The sequence below is a fragment of the Mercenaria mercenaria genome, chromosome 8, assembly GCF_021730395.1.
Source record: "Mercenaria mercenaria strain notata chromosome 8, MADL_Memer_1, whole genome shotgun sequence".
In the NCBI taxonomy this organism is placed as follows: domain Eukaryota; kingdom Metazoa; phylum Mollusca; class Bivalvia; order Venerida; family Veneridae; genus Mercenaria; species Mercenaria mercenaria.
Window position 1 is genome coordinate 55,958,031 of NC_069368.1, and position 20,610 is coordinate 55,978,640.

At 33.8% G+C, this 20,610-nt stretch overlaps 1 protein-coding gene across 10 annotated transcripts in view; it reads left to right on the forward strand.

Moving 5' to 3' along the window:
• The window catches only part of LOC123566302 (sodium channel protein 1 brain-like), a 101,931-nt gene that overhangs the window by 58,254 nt on the left and 23,067 nt on the right, over window positions 1-20,610 (forward strand). For 8 of the 10 annotated variants that reach the window (XM_053550023.1, XM_053550022.1, XM_053550026.1 and 5 more), the window contains 10 exons: window positions 4,786-4,876; window positions 8,844-9,190; window positions 13,035-13,067; window positions 13,531-13,699; window positions 15,882-16,138; window positions 16,466-16,636; window positions 17,361-17,554; window positions 18,209-18,359; window positions 18,880-19,102; window positions 19,741-20,176. In XM_053550023.1, the coding sequence (XP_053405998.1) occupies window positions 4,786-4,876; window positions 8,844-9,190; window positions 13,035-13,067; window positions 13,531-13,699; window positions 15,882-16,138; window positions 16,466-16,636; window positions 17,361-17,554; window positions 18,209-18,359; window positions 18,880-19,102; window positions 19,741-20,176 (2,072 nt within the window). Of the gene's footprint in view, window positions 1-1,613; window positions 1,629-4,785; window positions 4,877-8,843; window positions 9,191-13,034; window positions 13,068-13,530; window positions 13,700-15,881; window positions 16,139-16,465; window positions 16,637-17,360; window positions 17,555-18,208; window positions 18,360-18,879; window positions 19,103-19,740; window positions 20,177-20,610 lie in introns of all 10 variants that reach the window. The other 2 variants (XM_053550029.1, XM_053550028.1) reach the window with 2 other exon arrangements.

Below are 20,610 nucleotides of genomic sequence, written 5' to 3' on the forward strand. Positions count from 1 at the left end.
CATCCTTATCATATAACACAAGGTCCACAGCTTCTTCAGATGTGCCCAGTTTCACTACCCAGCTTTGAAATAGAAGAGCATGCTGTCATCTATGACAGACTTTGTTTTCTTAGCACTCAATACCATAGCTTACAATAATTGAATTAGAATGTTATAATCATGTGGTAATAGTTTTTATAATAATACTTTTGTAAAAGGTGAAGCCAGTATATGGACCCTTTATTAATTGCTATAATACATTGCCAGATAGCATGTAAATCTTAGACCGCAGTTCTGAATAACTCTGCCTATTTCAGATAAAAAAGTAAAGTCCGTTCAAATCAGAATTTGAAGAAAGCAAGGATATTGTTATTTGTTTCATTTTGCAATGGTTGCATAATTTCACTATTCTCTTCAACATTTCTACATGTTTTTGTTTACCATGTCACTTTTTACCCCACTTTTCTGGCCTCATCTCTGCAATAGTTAAGACATAACAAAACAACAAGCACCAGTACATAGTTAATATCTTAGATTTGTCACTGTGTATTTGTTGTTGGCGTTTTATTTCATAATTATTACTGCTATGTTGTGCATTTGTTAATCTACATTAATATTTGTTTATATTGTAGGAAAAACATACTTATTTTATTACAATGTAAACTATTGACAATTTTTTTTTGAGTATTAATATTTTCACTTTATAACATACTCGTTGAGTTACAGTGGAACCTAAAACGTCAATATTTTTCCGTTTTGACATTCAAATATTATATAGGGTTCATGATGTCATTTGTGACGTCAGTTTCATGCATGTCATTGCGTTTATAAGTTTTTTAACAACGATTTTTTAATTTTACTCTGGCTAAAGAACAAATTATTATCATTTATATATTAATTTTAAGTGTAGTATGTGTATGTAATAAAAAGATTATTAGATTTGCATCGAGAAATATGGACTTGTTGTTTTGAGGAATGATATTGCGCTCCTAAAGTCACGCAATATTTCCGCTGCAGAACTTGTGCATATTTCTCGATACAAATCTAATAACCTATAATTATGATATTTATCAATCGTTACTCTGTGCAGTAGGGAGCTAATGGCACAAAGTCATTACTTGAGTAATGTCCACATGATAGCAAAGACCATTTTCTTCAAATGGAGTCAGGCTTTTAAACTGCACCAAGAGGCAACAGAGACAACAGAAACCTAAGACTTTTAAACTTAAATTAATTAAATCAAATGTCGCCAGAAACTTAATTGAAATATGTGAGAAGTAAGCTTTTAAATAAGGTGAAAAGTTCTTCTTTAGCAGTTAGTGCCGAGAAAAAAAATCATTTGTTTGTAATTTACCTCTTAACAGTGTAATTATACTTTTTTACCACAACTTTAACGTTAGTTATTTACGTAAAATTGTTCATTTTCACTTTTTATTTGATATCTTGGTGACTTTACATATTTTTATACCGTTTGTGTTCTTTTCATATCATTGACCTCTCTCAGTTTTGTTCAGAATTTTCTCTTCCTTGGGTGTGAGACAAAGAGAAAAATTGACTGTTTTTTTAATTGATTAGTTTTGCTTATATTTATAGCACATAATATAATTGCCACTTTTAATTCAACTTTTCAACAGCTGCTCAAGAAGCTGGTAGGTTTTCATTTCATATTTTTCACTTTAAACACTTCACTTTTTACATATTTATATTCATTTTTAAAATTACATGTTATTTCACTCTTGTTATTATAAATTACTGTTTTTCACTATTGTTCTACATGTTTTTCTTTTGTGTATGGTCAATTGATTTATAAGCCCACCCACTTAGCTCAGTAACAAGAGCGCAGATCTATGGATCGCTGGGTTGTGAGTTTGATCCTCAGGCGAGGCATACTGTGAAATCATTAATATTCGTGGGGGACTAATTTTCGTAGATATCGTGGTTGAGTCAGTCCATGAAATTTAATCCCAACGAACAAGTAAAATTCCCATTAATTTCATGTTCAAAAGTTGAAATCCATGAATTCATATCCCCACGAAATTGCCGTTTTGACCAAAACCACGAAATTTCATGCCCACGGAATTAAATGATTTTACAGTAAGTTCTCCCTGATGATTCAGTAAAAGACACAGCATCTGGAATCATTCTTTCTCCATCTCTGATTCATGTGCAGAAGTTGGCAGTTACTTGTGGAGAACAGGTCTGTACTGGTACTGAATCCAGGTACACTGGTTAGGTTAACTGCCTATCGTTGCATAACATAAATAGTCGATAAAAGGAAATGTTATAAATTAATATAGATGAAGTTTTATTTCATTATTCTTTACATAAAGTCTAAATCCATTTTGATATCAGTTCCATGCAGATTAGGTCTATAGTTTGTTAGAAAGCAGTTGTTTTGTCTACCTTCATTTTGCTGCTTTCTGATTAGTAGACCTGCTTGTTTTAGGTAATGAGCTCACCAGCTCCTGAAATTAGAAAATATTTGCTCTTTATCTTTCTGATGATAGTTACCGGTAAATCTAGCTTTTCCTATAGGGTGGTAATGTTTTGTACACCAGATCCGTTGTTATATCTACTTTTAGAAATGATAAGACAAAGATGGATGGCATGACTCGTACGTCCATGTTTTTTTTTTAACAGTGATGTTTTTCTAATGGCTTAAACATTTCTGAATATACAAATATATCAATATTTTTTGGTCAATGGCAAGGATTAAAACAAACAATTTATTGATAACTTTTAATCATTATTTCGAAATAAAATGGATTAATTATGAACGCTTAACTTACAGTGTTTTTTCTAAAAGTTTGGAGCATCGCTATGCCGCTATTAAAATCATATGTCATTTAAAACGGTTATTCATTTTCAAAAGATATTTGAATAAGAAAATATGAAAATCGTAAGCATTTCAAAACTTTTTGAATTTTTAAAATCCATAAATGAACGAAGAAGTTGTTAAAAATTGAAAATTCCGATCCCATACACAAACGATGTAAAAATATTTTGTTTTACCCACCACCAGATAAACAGGTGTTGATGCGTGATGTCAGGGCGATCACTCCTATAGCTTTTTGGTTTTATGATATTATTAATTTCCAGAGCTCTTCCTGAAACACTGGTTAATAAAAAACGTCTTCCAGTTAAAAATAAATTGACCATGCACATGTAAAATGTAAATCATTATCTATTGTTATGTCACATGTATTTATACTTGTTTTGATATTTCCAGAGATGAATCATAATTATAGATAAATGTATTTAATACACTTGGGATATATACTGGTTAATATATATGTTATGCATGATGTGGGTGAATGTTAAAAGAAGTTGAAAATGCTTAAAGGTTTTAGTTTTGTTGAAAAATAAAAGTTATTTTAAAAGCAGTAGTCTATTCAGACCATAAAATGGTTTCCTTAGGAGTCTATGACTTATAAAGTATATAAATTAACAACTTGTACAAAATTTAATACTTCCCTTATATGGTATCATGACGTGTATCATCAGGTATGACAATATTTTGTAACATAAATAATTCTCATCGAGAAATTTGCAGACAATAAGTTTCTTTTTTAATATAGTGTAAAAGCAGAAATTTTCGCAATGGTTCAATTTTTGCTATATTTGCCAGGCCCTACATCTCGCGAAAATTAATCTTCGCATAAATATTCACCATTAGTATAATTCTAATTCAAGGAGGATACCATTTTTACAATTTCGCGAATATTAAACCTCGCGAACATACTCAAAATTTCAAATTTGTGAAATTTTTACCCCTCGAAAATATTTGCATTTACAGTAACATAGTAACTTATTCTTTATCGAAAACATGGCACAACTGGTAGAGCCATCAGGATTTTTACACCCAATGGTAAACATGAAGACTGTTTTTTTTTGGTTTTTTTTTTTGGAATTCTAATCTTTTAGCCGCCAGTTCTTTGAAATATATCTCAAAACCATCCAGAATTTTTTTTAGCTTTGCCGCTGCTTCTTGTTTTCTGACCTTTAATTCTTTTTGTAAGTGATTCCGAGTTATTTTAGGGTGTATAGTCACAAACAATGTGCACTGCATGTTTCATTAATTTCTACTCTAAAATGGATTTAATATTATTTATTATTAAAAGAAATGTAAAATTAATACTCTATAGTGTTAAGAAAGAAATGACAAATGTCAGATTCGAACCTTTATTCAGAAAGTTAAATTTCAGTGATACGCATTGCTCGTTTGCACAGTACAGAGGGGACTTTTGTTAATTTTAGAAAGAATAACTTTATACTAGTTGACATTTTATATTGTGCATTTTATTCGACCTGGCTGGGCAGAGCTAATCTCTGACTTATGCAAATATGGTAATCTCAAAAAACGAGCAAAATATGTAGAGCAGTATGATTGTTCAATTCCATAATTTTTCGGTAACCAACGGCTAAAATTCAACGCTACATTGAATTTCATTGGTTACAATGTAAGGTAGATGGCCACTGAATAAGAAATCAGGCTGCCAAATATACTACATATCCTGTACAGTAATGCAGTGGACAGTCGCGAAACCCCGCCCCGCCAGATCAGTTAAAACGCACAATACACCATACCTATTTTGTTCAGTAAGCGTTTTTGTTTTACACTGTCAAGTTATCAAAAAATACAAAATCTTTTGAAAGAACTGTACCATACTGATACTACCAGTACGTTGATACAGAAGCATTTTTATTTACAGAATTCTGTATAAGATATGAGAGGTTTATGTTCTTGTGTATGAACACTGTTTCAGGTATTGCTTTAGTAATATCCCCTTGCTATTCTCATTTCAGGAAAAAGAGAAAGAACTGAAAAATAAAAATAGAAAGAAGAAAAAGAAGAAGAAGGAAGAGAAGAAAGATCCATGGCAAGAACTGGCTGATGGTCTGTATATCAATCCATTTCGCATTTGGCTGTTTTTCTTAATATTTAGACAGTAGATTTAGGAGGGCATTTGTCAAACAGTGATGACATCTTTCTTGTTATTTTAGTTTTTGTATGCAAACTGTTATTTCAGTAATCATTTATAGGAAAAGTCTCAGATTAAAATGTCATACACTTTTTTACACTGTGATATGCTGTCACAGGTTCCATAACTCTCTCTTGCATTTGTACAAAGTTATGCCTTTTTTGGTCTTCTCAATTTGTATCTAAGCAGGTATCCCAGTTAGCACTTGTGGGGTTGAATTCTTCATGTGAGGAAGCCATCCAGCTGGCTTATGGAAGTCTGGTGGTTCTACCCAGGTGCCCGCTTGTGATGAAATAATGCACGGAGGGGCACCTGGGGCCTTCCTCCACCATAAAAGCTGGAAAAGTCGCCATATGACCTATAGTTGTGTTGGTGTGACGTTACACCCAACAAAATAAATAAATACCACTTGTGGGACTTTATTGAAACTTCATCTGACTTGTTCACTGTACATATTTGTATGCTGTGGTGCGCAGGTTTTGTAACTTTATTTTGCTTTCTTGCAAAGTTATGCCCATTTTTACATTTGTTAAATTTGTGTTCAAATTGAAAGTCTTGTTAAATGTGGTTATTTTGCTCCCCAGGAAGTCTTAAGTTCATTAAGTTAATTAATTGTATAGTAGATACATTTGTATATGTTTTGTCTATTTAAGAAATAATAAGTATCAAAATTAGGTTTATCGTAGAATAACCAGAGTTTGGAGTTTTTATGCATATATCACAAAGGCGGAAGGCCTGAGTTATATATTTCTACGCATAAGAATGACAAAGGAGAGTTATATTCTATGATAAACATTATTTAGATACTTGTTATTTCGATTCTAACACGACTTACTTCAAATAACGTTAGACGAGAATCAGAGGAGTATTTTCATCAAACATAAGTTACAAGTGTGCTATGTCGCAGCATGTAGCCAAAACACAGTGCGCGCGCAGCTTAGTTCAAAGTCTGTTTATTGCAAAATAACCCGAGATAGATTTTGCTCTACAAGTATGTAGGTTATTAGCTGGTCGTGTTAGAATTGTATTTATATGTACCTATTATTGTGATAATCTATAGACATGTTGATAGACAGTGAACTACATTTTGACCTCTTTTCTGTTTTGCTCCCTCCTATGACAATCTCAGGAAACCAGAATATAGGTAAATGTAAACATTTATTTCTGTTGACTGATCAGTTTGCTCCCATCTTTGTTAACAGTTTTATTTGTTACAAACTTTTTATTAATCTTGGAACAATTATTAGCTTCCCTATTTGAAGAATAGTGAGAGCTATTCTACTCACCTGGGCATCAGTATTGGTGTTGGCATCACACGTTAGAGTTCATATCCCAGTTACTTTAGCATGAAACTTTACACAAGGCTTTCTAGTCATCAGATCTACTGAAATAACCATGTTACATAACTCTTCATGAATTTACTTCAAATTATGGCCCTTCTTGAATCTAGAAAATTTTGTTAAAGTTTTGCCTGCAGCTAACTATCAAGCTGTATTTCAGCAACAAGTTCTTTTATTGGATTGAAACTACACATAATGCTTCCCTGTCATTAGACCTACTGAAATAATCAAATTGGATAACTCTTGATTGATTTAGATTTAAGTTATGGCCCTTTTTCACCTTAGAACATTTGATTAAAGTTATGTGTGCAGCTATCCAGTTATATATCTCAGTAACAATTATTAGTATTGGATTGAAACTTCACACAGTGATGCCCAGCTGACAACACCTGTTTAAATTCAGTTCAGATTATGTCCCTTTGAAAGAGTATCTCAGTAATAGCTACATAATTAGAGTGGACTGAAACTTCACACAAAAAGTCCTTCTCTAACATACATACCCAAGTTAGAGAACTCTTGTTTGAAATTTATATTCAAATTATTGCCCTTGTTTGACTTTAACTTTGTTTTAGATTGTAACAAAATAAATCAATTACATAAGTCTTGCCAAGTTACGGCCCTTGTTGGACTAAGATGCTGCTGAATAGTCAAGCATGCTGTCTTGTGAACAGCTCTTGTTAAATGAAGGAGCTAAATTGATCAGTCATAATCCTTTAATTAGTAGGTAGTTGTCATTGTTCAGACATACAATCCTCTAACTGTGCCAAACGTTAAAATATAAATTCTTATTGTACTAATTGTTGAAACCTAACAACTGAAAATTATTTGAAAAAATTAAAACTGTTGATATTTAAACATTATGCCTAAACAAATTAATAAGTTATTTTTCCAACAACTAGAGGTTTAACATCTGTGGAGCAAAAATGAATATTCATGACCTTTAGTTTACATATTTAGCATACATTTGAGGGGGTGGGGAGGGAAAGGGGTAGAGATTGAAATATCTCCTCCCAGCAAACACCAGATACATGTGATGAGTATGTTTTCATGTGTCCACAGATGAAATTGTATAATTTCATATTTGTCTCAGAAATATATTTTGATTTTAGATGTAAAACAAACAAATTTTCTTACGAGATGTCATGTCAGTGACTCATCTACACAATGTTACAATTTCACAATTTTATGTTGGAAAGTGTTAAATAGTTGCATGAGATTTATAGATTTCTTTTATTGGGAAACATAAAAAGTATTCATTAAAGTGACATTATGCGCATCTAATCGCACACAGTGTGTTTTTGGTGAATGTTTTATAAAAGCAATTTTCGGTTGCTGTGCATTTAAATGTGTTAAATTTACGACAATGCCGCATAAGTATTTAAAGTTGATTCTTTAGAAATAAAGAAATCGGACTAATAAAATAATAGTTCTTTTCTTCAGTCTTCTGCGTAGTGATCTCCCTTACATGTAGGTAGAGATTTCTGAAGTTGAAGGGAAGCAACTCCTGCGCGCAGTTTGACTTTTCTTAAAAAGACTGCCCCAGTCAAAATAAGAAAAGTCATATTTGGAAAGTTATTATTTCGTACTGGCAACAGGAAGAGTTTCGTATAGTGGTTTGAAAGCTACAATTTCCCCCACCCTTTTTACACAGACATCTATTTCAGCTGGATTTTTGCTTGAGAAATGCGTATAATTCCACTTTAAGTCAGCTAGCTCATCAGTATAATAAAATGTTTTATCTATATTCATGTAGTTCAATTGAAGTCAAAAAGTATCCGGTGACAGTTTATATGATATACATATATGTGTGTACTTGCTAGGACATCTGGTTATGTTGCTCTGTACAGTTCAGTTTTGCTCATTTTTGAGATGCAGATTTGGAAAAGAAATAATTACCGTAGCATTTCATATGTTAAACATGAGAAATTAAAGTCTGGAAAGTAATATAAAGTCGGTCTTTACAGATACAGTTGAATCTCAATATCTCAAATCAGCTTATCTCAAGATTCCGTCTATCTCATAGATATTTGAGCTGTGCCACGAGAAAACCAACATAGTGGCTTTGCGGCCAGCATGGATCCAGACCAGCCTGCGCATCCGCGCAATCTGGTCAGGATCCTTGCTGTTCGCTAACAGTTTCTCTAATAACAATAGGCTTTGAAAGCGAACAGCATGGATCCTGACCAGACTGCGCGGATGCGCAGGCTGGTCTGGATCCATGCTGGTCGCAAAGTCACTATGTTGGTTTTCTCATGGTGCGGCTCATTTTTTAAGTCCTGAAAACACGTGCACAAAATATCATTTTAAGTGGAATTTTGGCTCTCTTGAAGTAAAATGCTTGATCCCTTGGAGTTTGAGATGCCGAGTTTCAGCTGTATTTGGAAACCTTACATTGTTTGTAAAACTTTAAATGATTAACAGTGTGAGCGTACCATAACCATGAAAAGGGCAAAATTTTGTGAAAGTAAATCCTTTACTAGTAATACAAATTTAACACTGATGATTGTGGTGTTGATATTAAGTTGTATGATTATGTTAACAGAGACAGTGAAGGCTGCTACTGCTGCTGTAGAACTGGCCTACCCGCACCACCATGCAAAAATCCCGACAAGCTCAACAACCCGCCCACTTGGCCACCCAAATCACCAATCATTGGGAGACAAGACACGCCCACATATAAAACGTAATCCTATGGTAAAGATGGCAAGCAAAGACAGCGGCACGGGAAATTCTGTGGAAAGTTCAAGGTCAAACGGTAGCAAGGATGGAGATTATCTGATAACGGAGGATGGAAGTTTTGGTGGAAGTACAGTTGACATCCTCAAGAAAGAAGGACAGAAAGTACCACCATTCAGAAAGCCATTTGTGAAACAAGCCAGCTCCGGCATGGTAAATATTTCATTATATTTTTATGGTTATACACGTATTCGTAAACTTGAGAAATTTTTGTAAACACTGTAGAAGCTACTGTTTCTAATTACATATACACTGAAACACTCCTAACTTGAGTATCGATTATTAAGTAACCAAGCTCTCTCCAGCAATTGAGGAGGCCTCCGGTTATTTTTCATAATTTTTTTTTTTTTATATTTTAATAACTGAAAACCCGGAATTAAACTCATTAGCTCATCCCCTTGCAATATTGAGAGATTTGTTTTACTGTATATATTTTTACTTGTATTTTCTGTTTCTAATTTCCACTCCTTGTTTTTATTAGCTCACCTGTCACATAGTGACAAGGTGAGCTTTTGTGATCACCCTTCGTCCGTCGTCAGTCCGTGCGTCCGTGCGTGTGTCCGTCCGTCAACAATTTCTTGTCTGCACGATAGTGGTTTCATTTATGATTTTATTTTAACCAAACTTGCACAAAACTTGTATCACCATAAGATCTCGGTTCCTTTCTTGAACTGGCTAGATCCCATTATGGGTTCCAGAGTTATGGCCCCTGAAAGGGCCAAAATCAGCTATTTTGACCTTGTCTGCACAATAGCAGCTTTATTTATAATTTGATTTTTACCAAACTGGCACACAACTTGTATCACCATAAGATCTTGGTTCCTTTCTTGAACTAGCCAGATTCCGATAAGGGTTCCAGAGTTATGGCCCCTGAAAGGGCCAGAATTAGCTATTTTGACCTTGTCTGCACAATAGCAGCTTCATTTATGATTTTATTTTAACAAAACTTGCACACAACTTGTATCACTATAAGATCTTGGTTCCTTTTTTGAACTGGCTAGATTCCATTATGGGTTCCGGAGTTATGGCCCCTGAAAGGGCCAAAATAAGCTATTTTGACCTTGTCTGCACAAAGCAGCTTCATTTATGATTTAAATTTAATCAAACTTGCACAAAACTTGTGTTGCCATAAGATCTCAGTTCCTTGATTGAACCGGCCAGATCCCTTAATGGGTTCCAGAGTTATGGCCCCTGAAAGGGCCAGAATTAGCTATATTGACCTTGTCTGCACAATAGCAGCTTCATTTATGATTTGATTTTAACCAAACTTGCACACAACTTGTATCACCACAAGATCTTGGTTCTTTTCTTGAACTGGCCAGATTCCCTCATGGGTTCTAGAGTTATGGCCTCTTAAAGGTCCAAAATTGGCTATTTTGGCTTTCGCAGCCATATAGAGACTTCTTTTATGGTTTTACTTGATACAAACTACCCAAATATCTTCAACAACAATAAATCTTGGATTCCATGGCAAATCAGGTCCAATCGTAGGTTCCAGAGTTATTTTATATCTGATTACCTCCCCTGATTGTAATCAAAATGGATTTATATCAGTAAGTACTTATATGACTTATTTGAAATTTCATTATTGTCATTAGTTGCACTGAGTCAATCAGGGTAGATAACTATGGACTGATTTTATGTCAAATTACCTTCCTTTATTTCAAATTATGAATTATTTATTAAAATGGATATATCTCCGTAACTAATGAAGATACTGATCTGAAATTTCATTTATGTTCTACAGATTTATTTGGCAGATCCTTCTTTTGTTCACTTACAATAATTTTCTTTTTAATTACTTCCCTTTTGCATTACCATAAATAGCTTATTTTTAGTAACTTTTTTATTATTGGCCGTAGGGAAAAACCGAGACCACTTTTCTGTGGTACAACATGGATGGTACCTCCAATTTTTAGGTGTATTTTGACATATCTGTACCTTGTTAGAATTCTTTTTCTGTTTGGTTAAATTTCTTTCCTTTGTTGTTCCTGTCCTTTGGACTTAGATATTTTTTCTGAGGACCTTCTTGTTCTCAAGTGCAATGATAACTGGTGAGCGATATAGGGCCATCATGGCCCTCTTGTTGATAAAGTCTTCCACTACATTTTGTGGATCTAGTTCATTGTTTCTTGGTATTTCATACCTCAGCAAGATACATGTATCAGTTCCTCTAGATGTATGTTCTCTTAGTTCTAAAAATTACTTCATATTTTCTCTCTCAAAATAAGATGTCAAATAATGTAAGTATTATAAGTGTAGTTGAATAAATTGTGTAGTAGATGTTATATGTATCTATAGATGGTAGGTAATGGCAGAAAGCACCACCATTAGGGTGTTTTTATTTCAATTTCAACTGTAATGCATAGAAATTAATTCTTGTGTCATTTTATGGGTAAAATTGGAGGGACTTTTTGGCATGATGGATCTTTTTTTGTCGACCCCGCTTGCGGAAGCGAAGACATAGTCATCCAAATAGCTGTTCGGTGTATGTGCGTGCGTGCTTGTGTCCATCTGCGTGCGTGTGTGCGTCCTGATTTGTTTGTCCGGACCATAACTTTGACATGCATTGAGCAAACTTGTTTATATTTTGCATGAATGTTAACTTCAGTGAGACTGTGTGTCATGTGCAAAGCCCTGGTTCCTGTTTCAAAGGTCAAGGTCACATTTGGAGGTCAAAGGGCAGGCTCGACATGTTGCTCTTGAGCATCTAGTTTCAAATACATCTTACAGCATTTTTAACAACTGATGTAGGAATTAACCATTTTTACATGTGTACAATTTATACGCTTGACTATTCAAAGAAAATTTGTAGCAGTTGCACTCATGCTTTCATCAATGTCCTGATCGCTTAAGGTTTTTTAATGCATAATCACAATTTTGAATGGATTAAAAGTTCAAACAGTTGTTGAAGTTGTTCACTTGAAATGAAACAGACTCCTCTCATAACTTTCTTCAAGCTGGACTAATGTATTTCCTTTTTTGGATTTAAGTTTTTGTACTATGTAAGCTGGTATCTTAATAACCAGTAGCAGCTTTACAAACTTGTTCATTTTGATGAACAGATTTTAATTTTTTTTTAACTCTGTTTCTAATTTTTACAAAGTTATGCCCCTTTTTTTGACTGTTTTTTTGTAGGTAAGCTGGTATCTGAGAAAGTCTTATGCCTATTACACAAAAATGTACTTACATTTAAACAAAGTTGTGGCCCCTTTTGTATATGTTTATATTATTGTATTCGTTCATTTCACATTTGAGCCGTGCCATGGGAAAACCAACATAGTGGGTATGCGACCAGCATGGATCCAGACCAGCCTGCACATCCGCGCAGTCTGGTCAGGATCCATGCTGTTCGCTAACAGTTTCTCCAATTCCTTTAGGCTTTAAAGCGAACAGCATGGATCCTGACCAGACTGCGCGGATGCGCGGTGTGCTGGTCGCACACCCACTATGTTGGTTTTCCCATGGCACGGCTCATTTATGTAAAACGTATTTTGCATGCTAATTACTGTTTAGATAAATATTTATAGAGATGATAAAAGTTAGCTAAGTGATAACACTGCTATGGGTACTGAAAGTATGTCAGCACAAAAGGTCCTTCTGATTTGTATATATATAGTGTCTTTGGGTATAGAATCTTGCATGTATTCATATATATATAGTGAGTTGGTATTCTCCAGATATTCACTGACCATTACATAGACTGTATATGTACTGTGAATCAGACATTTTTATGGGGCTAAAATATATAGACTGGATAAGTACTGTAAAACAAGTTATTTTTATGAGGCTAAACTTTGGCTATTTCTCAAATTTGAATGCAAGGTAGAATATTTGTAACTTGTGAAATATAACTTGAGAAGCATTTTTCATAAGTATTTATTTTTGCAAGAACAGTGAGATTGAGAATATAGGGAAAAGTACCCCCTCATAAAAAATTCTAATTTTGCAGTATATTTAACAAAATGAAAACCAACCCTGATGGTACTAATTTCAGTTTCAAAATAAATCCTTGACCCAAAGGTCTATGGTGAGTTATAATCAAACATCTCTCTCTGTTGCCGCACTAACAGCCAACAATCAGTAATACATCTCCTGTCTGTTGCCTAAACCAGTTCTTCTGTAATATTCTCAAATCTCAACAATGCTTTAAAGTAAACAGTACAGAAGTGAGTATTTCAATCATTTTTTCAGTGCACCCTGTTTTGTTAGTGTTCAGCACTGAGTATGCAGTTTTTAATGTTTGCTTTTAGGGTAGTGTTGCAGCTTAAGACTGTAAGGTTCTTAAACAAATGATATTTGAATTTGTCTATTTTCTTAAAAAAAGCTTACATTTTGAGATTATTTGTTTGAAATTTAATAAATAACTCTAACACAAGAAAACACATGTTTATTAACACTTTATTAATGTACAACAACATAGATCTGTCTTTTAATTCCAAGCTGTCTTCATGTTATTTTATTAAGAAAGTATTTCACATTTCTTGTTGCAGGTGTCATCATCTGGTGTGACCTTGACACAGGAAAAGATCCTGAGTGAAACAGAAGCGGATATTGATCAGGGAATGTATGATGATGAAACTTCAGAGGATAATGAAACAAAAACAAGTCCTGGTAGACAATATGTGGAAAACAAATACCCAAATTTAGTCATCATTGATGGTAAGCCACACAATGATTCTCTTTCTTTCCAGAATGAAGGAAAAATATTAATGGGAGTTAAAAATACGTAAACTTTTCAACCCACTGTTTTTAGCCATTGCAGATGCTACATAAAAATTCTGTGGTAAATAACGCAAGGTTACATCAAGTCCCATAACTCTTACATGAATTACCCCCCTTCTTGGACTTAGAAAATCTAGGTTGAAGTTTTGTATACTTATTGTTGTCTCCAAAGTCAGAGCAGATATTGAATTGAAACTTTATACATGTTATTGAGAATGTTGTGAAAGGTGTATGTCCCATAACTCTGAATTGTATTTTGGCTAAGATATGCTCCTTTTTGGAGTTAGAAAATGTAGGTTAAAGATTTGCATGGAAATTATGATCTCCAAAACTAATGCAGAGATACTTGGCTGAAACTTGAAAAAGATTTGGGTGCAATTGAACAAGATCACAGCATCAATATTAGTCCCATAATTCTTACATGAATTTGGACAGTATACCTATTCTTGGACAGAAAATCCATTTTGCAGACAAGCCTTTGAATAGTCAAGCATGTTGTCACGAGACAGCTCTTGTTTATTTATTTATTAATTTTAGTTATATACTTTTACGATATAATTTTCTTGATATCTCTTTATAACAGAAAACTTAAACATTATCCTCTTTATCCTTTACCCTGCTAAATTTCTAAAATGGACTGGTCCATCATCCAATTTGGGCAGTACCATTTATTATTCAAAGGAGTGTTCACTGAAAATTTACTGACTGAATAGCGAACAGTGCAGACCAAGATGAGCCTTCATGTATGTGCAGGCAGAGCTTGATCTGCACTGGTTGCAAAGGCAGAATCACTTGCCACCAGCAGGCTAAAGGTTAAAGATACAAAATACACCAGAAATGATCACGCCATGTAATTTTGGAGGATCATGGGAATTATTATGCTGTAATATAAATGACCTTATGTATCGGATTAAGGTTTGATAATTCCATTTTCACCATTAATCTCTTTACTTGGTATTTCATTTGGAACTTGTTAGCTTCTGTTGTTATAATCAGATCAAAGTTTAGAAAGTTGGATTTTAATGCCCTTGTTAAATGTTTTATTAGCTCTACGATTTAACTTGTACCACAACAAGGTCAGGGTAAATCAATAAATCGATAAAATATATAAAGTGCATTTTAAAAGGGTATAAAACAGGACAAAATATTCAAAATGAAAGTTTATTTTATTGGTATAGTGACAGTGTTAAAAATAGCTTTTGAAAATATTTTTTTAATGCTCCTAAATGAAAAAGAAAGCCATTAGAAAGCTTTGATGTTTATTAGATTCATATACTATGGAACCTTCATAATAAAGTTGTGAACTTATTTGAAGAAGTTTAGTACCTGCTACCTGTTACACTGTAAACATACTTTAAATTGCAAATATAATGGTAGACATTGACCAAAACAGAAATGAAAAATGTTTTGGGTTGTAAAGTTCTCAAAAAGTATTTATTTTCTCAGTTTCATTAATGATTCGGTGAAGATAAGCCTTTTACTTCACTAGCTATTAATCAGAAAATAAAACATAAGGAGATTTTTAGTGTCATAACATTGTTATACAGGCTAATTTTTTTTCAGCAAAGCATGTTAAAGCAAAATTACCTTTGGCACACAATTTAGTAAATTTATTTAAGAAAAAAATCTGTACGATGATCTTTTGAAAGCATAGAACGTAACAATGCAAAATGATAGTGGATAGCAAACTTGGTTTGACTGAACCAGTTCATGAGAGGTAATGAAATGTACAACACCCCTACAACCCTTTAAAGTCTATTTAACCCTTAGCCTGCTGGCGGCAAGTGATTCTGCCTTTGCGACCAGTGCAGACCAAGATCAGACCTGCAGTTTGTGCAGTCTGATCATGGTCTGCACTGTTTGCTATTCAGTATGTATCTTTTTGGTAAGCAATGGTACTGTCCAAATTAAAAGACGGACAAATTCATTACAGAAATTTAGCAGGTTAAGGGTTAAAGACTGTTGACTGGACTCAAAAGACTGGAAATAGCAATAATATTGAGTTCAAGTATGGGTAAAAAAATTTACAGCTGCCACAGGCTGTTGTGATATCTATCTTTAAGTATTAGGATGTTTGTTTCCCTATGATGTTCTAATATATTGAATTTATCTACTTCAGTTGGAGGAGAAACATATGAGAATGACCCAGAAAAAGGTCAGGTAGTCAACAGAAACCCTGAATGTTGTTTCAACTGTTGCGGGGGCAAACTGATGGTACCGTGGTTACGATTCCAGCAGATATGCTTCAAGATTATAGCCGAGCCCCTGTTTGATCTCTTCATCATTCTCTGTATCCTGCTGAACACAGCTTTCATGGCTGCTGAACATCATAATCAACCAGAGGGACTCACACAACTTCTAAATGTCTCAAACTATGTAAGGTTCCTAATGGTCTCAGAAAACTATTTTTGATATCAACATCTTACCTTTGGGTATTTATTGCAAAGCTGGACTCTTAAGACTAAGATATTTGCTTAATTGATTTTATGTTTTCGTTGAAATTATAATGATACCTATTTTTAATTAAACTATAATTTTTGTAGGGCATGTGGCTTATTATGTACATTGTATTAACCCCAGCAAGAAGACTGTTACTGTAAAACAGTGTTGAAAATACTTCCCAGCTTAAAATGTTACCTGTGACAATTTTTTATTTGATTAATTTTACCAAAAACTTGACGGAAGCTCTGTTCATATTTTCAGGTGTTTTCTGGAGTGTTTATTGTTGAGGCAATACTAAAGCTGTCGGCATTGACAAAGTATTATTTCAGTAATCCCTGGAATATATTTGACCTGGTGATCGTGATTGCCAGTATCGTAGATATGGCTGTAGTCGGTGTAGATGGTCTTACAGTATTCAGATCCTTCCGATTAGTGAGTGTTTCATGCTGCTTCTTTTAACCCTTATCCTGCTAAATTTCTGTAATGAACTTGTCCATCTTTCAGTTTGGACAATACCATTAACTGTTAAAAGGTGTGTTTACCAAAAAGATACTGACTGAATGGCAAACAGTGCAGATCTTGATTAGACTACATGGATGTGCAGGCTGATCATGATCTACACTGGTTGCAAAGGCATAATCAATCGTGTCCGGCATGATAACGGTTAAATCAATGTCATACTGTACATGGTTACATGTTTTTCTCATCTTTAGGATGCTATACTGTAAATGCAAGACAGTTCAAAAGCTTTTGTTTTGGGGTTTTTTTTGGACATCTGATTTACAAAGAGGTTTCTTTTTCTTTTAACAGCTTTTTCATGAAAAACAGTTTTATTTCAAATTGTAATACGAGTTGAACAAAGTCTAGCAGTTATACTTTGTTATAAATGAACCTAATCAAGTCATATCCCAATGGTGAATACCATTCCCTGTGTAAGATTTCTTTTAATAAAATTGAATAATTCAAGGAATTTACAAAACAGAAAATGATGGTACAATCTAAAATTTGAATATTTAGAAATTTAGATTGTTTAACTTCATACATAAAGTGCCTTTGAACTGTTTATTGTGAAAAGGGCACTATATATATCTGGTATAATAAGTAATAAATAAATGAATATGAATCATGTATTAACTATTGTATTTATGTATTTTAGATGCGTGTCTTCAAGCTCGCTCAGTCCTGGCCTACAATGAGGTTGTTGTTGTCTATCATTATGAACACCCTGGGTGCCCTGGGAAACTTGACATTGATTCTGTGCATTGTCATATACATATTTGCTGTGATTGGTCTGCAACTCTTCAATGATAAATATACAGAAGAGAAATTTGGTGGTGATGGAGTTCCTAGGTATATTTTTTCTCAAATAGTACTTATATAGATAAGACTGGGCTTTAATGCCAGATTAATGGCTCAGAATTTTTAAAATTATGTCACTATATCATTTTATCATTCATTATTATACAATTTACCTTATATAGAATAATGGCGTGAATCTTTTTGTGTTCACTGGAAATATATGGCTACAAAGTTAAAAGTTAACTCAAAGTAGAACAAACAATATTTTGGACCATTTGGTTCTTGTCATATATTCCCAAATTAACTCTTCCTCTAATAAATGCCATCATGCATATTTATGGAAACTAAAAAATATAAAACACATTTCTGACAGCAAATTCCAGTTGAATGCAGCAAATTTTGTAACTAAATGTACAAATTTAAACAAAAATTGTCAAAAAGTGCATGGTTACCGACTATATATACCATAGTTCTAATAAAGCCACAATTACTGTACAACATTTTATCAGCATGTTTTATCAGGATAAATTGGCCTTTTATAAAAATGGGGATAAAAGGTCTAAAGAATTTTGTTTTGGCTTCAAAATAAACAAACCCACTCTTATGAAATGTAACACCCCTTGGGGTGTTGTTAAGGACTCGTACATTAATAAAAAAAAAAGAAGAGTATTTATAGATAATGAGAAAGTCCTTCTTTGTTTTCAGGTGGCATTTTAAAGATATATTTCACTCCTTCATGATGATTTTCCGAGTGCTGTGTGGAGAATGGATTGAACCACTGTGGGACTGTATGCGTGCTGCAAATGAAATCTGTATGGCTGTCTTCCTACCAACCCTGGTTCTGGGATATTTCATTGTAAGCTGATGTCTTTCTATAACATAAGTGATAAACAAATTATTGCATTAAGGTAATATTATTGTCACTAACAAACCATATTCTGCAAAACAGTGCAGTTTTTTTTCTTAAAGAGCTAAGTTTACTATATTGATTAAGACCAGAAGGTAAAAATATTTCACTCGATAGTAGAGAATATTTTTTTATTTCGTGGAATCATTCTGTTACTTGAATATTTTGTTCCTTCCTAAATGCTCAGTTTTCTATTAAACAATATATAATGTCTTTTATTGTTAATTTATCAATATGTTCCTATCTATTAGAGTCAAACTTAGTTGGCTCACACTCAGATAATTCAAACACTGCCCTGTGCTCGAACTCATCGTGGGGTCCTAGTAAAATCCCTGTATAATGTAAATTGTTCAATGGCTGGAACTGTTGATAACTCAAACCAATTTTACCGGTCCTATAGAGTTTGATTGAACAAAGTTTGATTGTATATATAATTGATTTACAGTAACTGACTCCTTGTGTTCTTTAGGTGCTGAACCTTTTCCTGGCTCTGTTGCTGAATGCATTTGCGAGCGATACTTTACGTGATGCGAAGGAAAGCCAGGAAGATACAAAGCTGAAGATTGCCTTCAAGCGTCTCTATGACTTGTTCTGTTGCTGCCTCAAGAAGAAGAACAGCGATGTTAATTCTGTTACTCCTGACAGAGAAGATGAAGAACTAGGTTCTGTTGAGGAAATACATGAAAAGTCAAGTATGTTTCTATTATGATTTGTTGAGTTTGTTAAAACCAGTTATTTTGTACAGTCCAACTTGTATAAAGAGACCACCTAAAAGAAGAGCAAAAAATGGTCTCTCAACAAAAATGATCTCTTAATACAACATAATTTGTTCTTTTAACTACACAAAAAGGAACCAAAAAAAGTGGTCTGATATGGACATGATTTCTCTAGCAAGTTTGACTGTACCACTTGTAGAGCACATCACCGCAAGTACACCAATTTGGTAACTGCTTTCTGGTGTACCTGCACAATTAAACGTGATTTTTATGAAACCATTGATATTCACTGTGGACTAAGTTATTAATAGATTTCACAGTTATAATTCAATTTTCCTAACCAGGTTGCCTGTCCAAGACAGAGTTATTTTTTGTCATAAGTATAGATTTGATAAAATAATTTGGCTACTATCATATCATTTTTGTGAATGATTCATACAGATAAGTATATTTTAGTCGAAATTCATCAGAAATCCAAGTTTACAAAATTATAATTACCTCCCTTTACCAGTCTTCATTGCACAACCAAGATGAATTGGAAATCAATGAATTCTGAAGCCTCGCTGTCTTTTGGTTCCTTTGATTTAATATGTCTTTGACAATATCTTCCTCAGATGGTGTGAAGCCAGCGAATGGTGCTGTCAACAAAAATGATGTAGTGGACAATGCATTTTCTGCAAAACGTGATCAGTATTATGACTTTAACAAAACATTAGAGGATTCTAAGAAAAAAGATAAAGTAGTACCTGATGATATTAAAGATCAGACTAAAGACACAGCAGCCATTTTAGATGAAGACAAAAAATCAGAGAAAAAGGAAAAAGAAGGTGTGCGTATTTACAAAGTTCCAAAGCCAAAGCCAAAACCAAAAAAGAATGCAAAAGATATAAACAAAGTTGATACAACACTAAATGTGAAACCAGTGAAAGACGCAGATGAACTAGAACTAGGAGCTGAAGCATCAAATATCAAAGAGGAGGATAAAGATGAAAAAGAAGAAGAGAAGATTATTGAAGTGTATGATTGGTGGCCTCTCTGGATGTCTAGAAGGTAAGTCATAATTACTTAACCAAGATCAGCAGTTGAAGTGTTTTATATCGTTTTTTAGCTCACCTGTCACAAAGTGACAAGGTGAGCTAATGTGACCGCTTGATGTCCGTCGTGCATCATGCGTCAACAATTTCTAAAAAAATCTTCTTCTTGAAAACCACAGGGCAGAATTACACCAAACTTCACAGCAATGATCCTTGGGTGGCACCCTTTCAAAATTGTTCAAAGAAATGAATTCCATGCAGAACTCTGGTTGCCATGGCAACCGAAAGGAAAAACTGAAAAAATCTTCTTTTCCAAAACCACAGGGCCTAGGGCTTTGATGTCTGGTGTGTAGCATCATCTAGTGGTCCTCTACCAAAATTTTTCAAATTATCCCCCTAGGGTCAAATATAGCCCCGCCCCGGGGGTCACATGGTTTATATAGACTTATA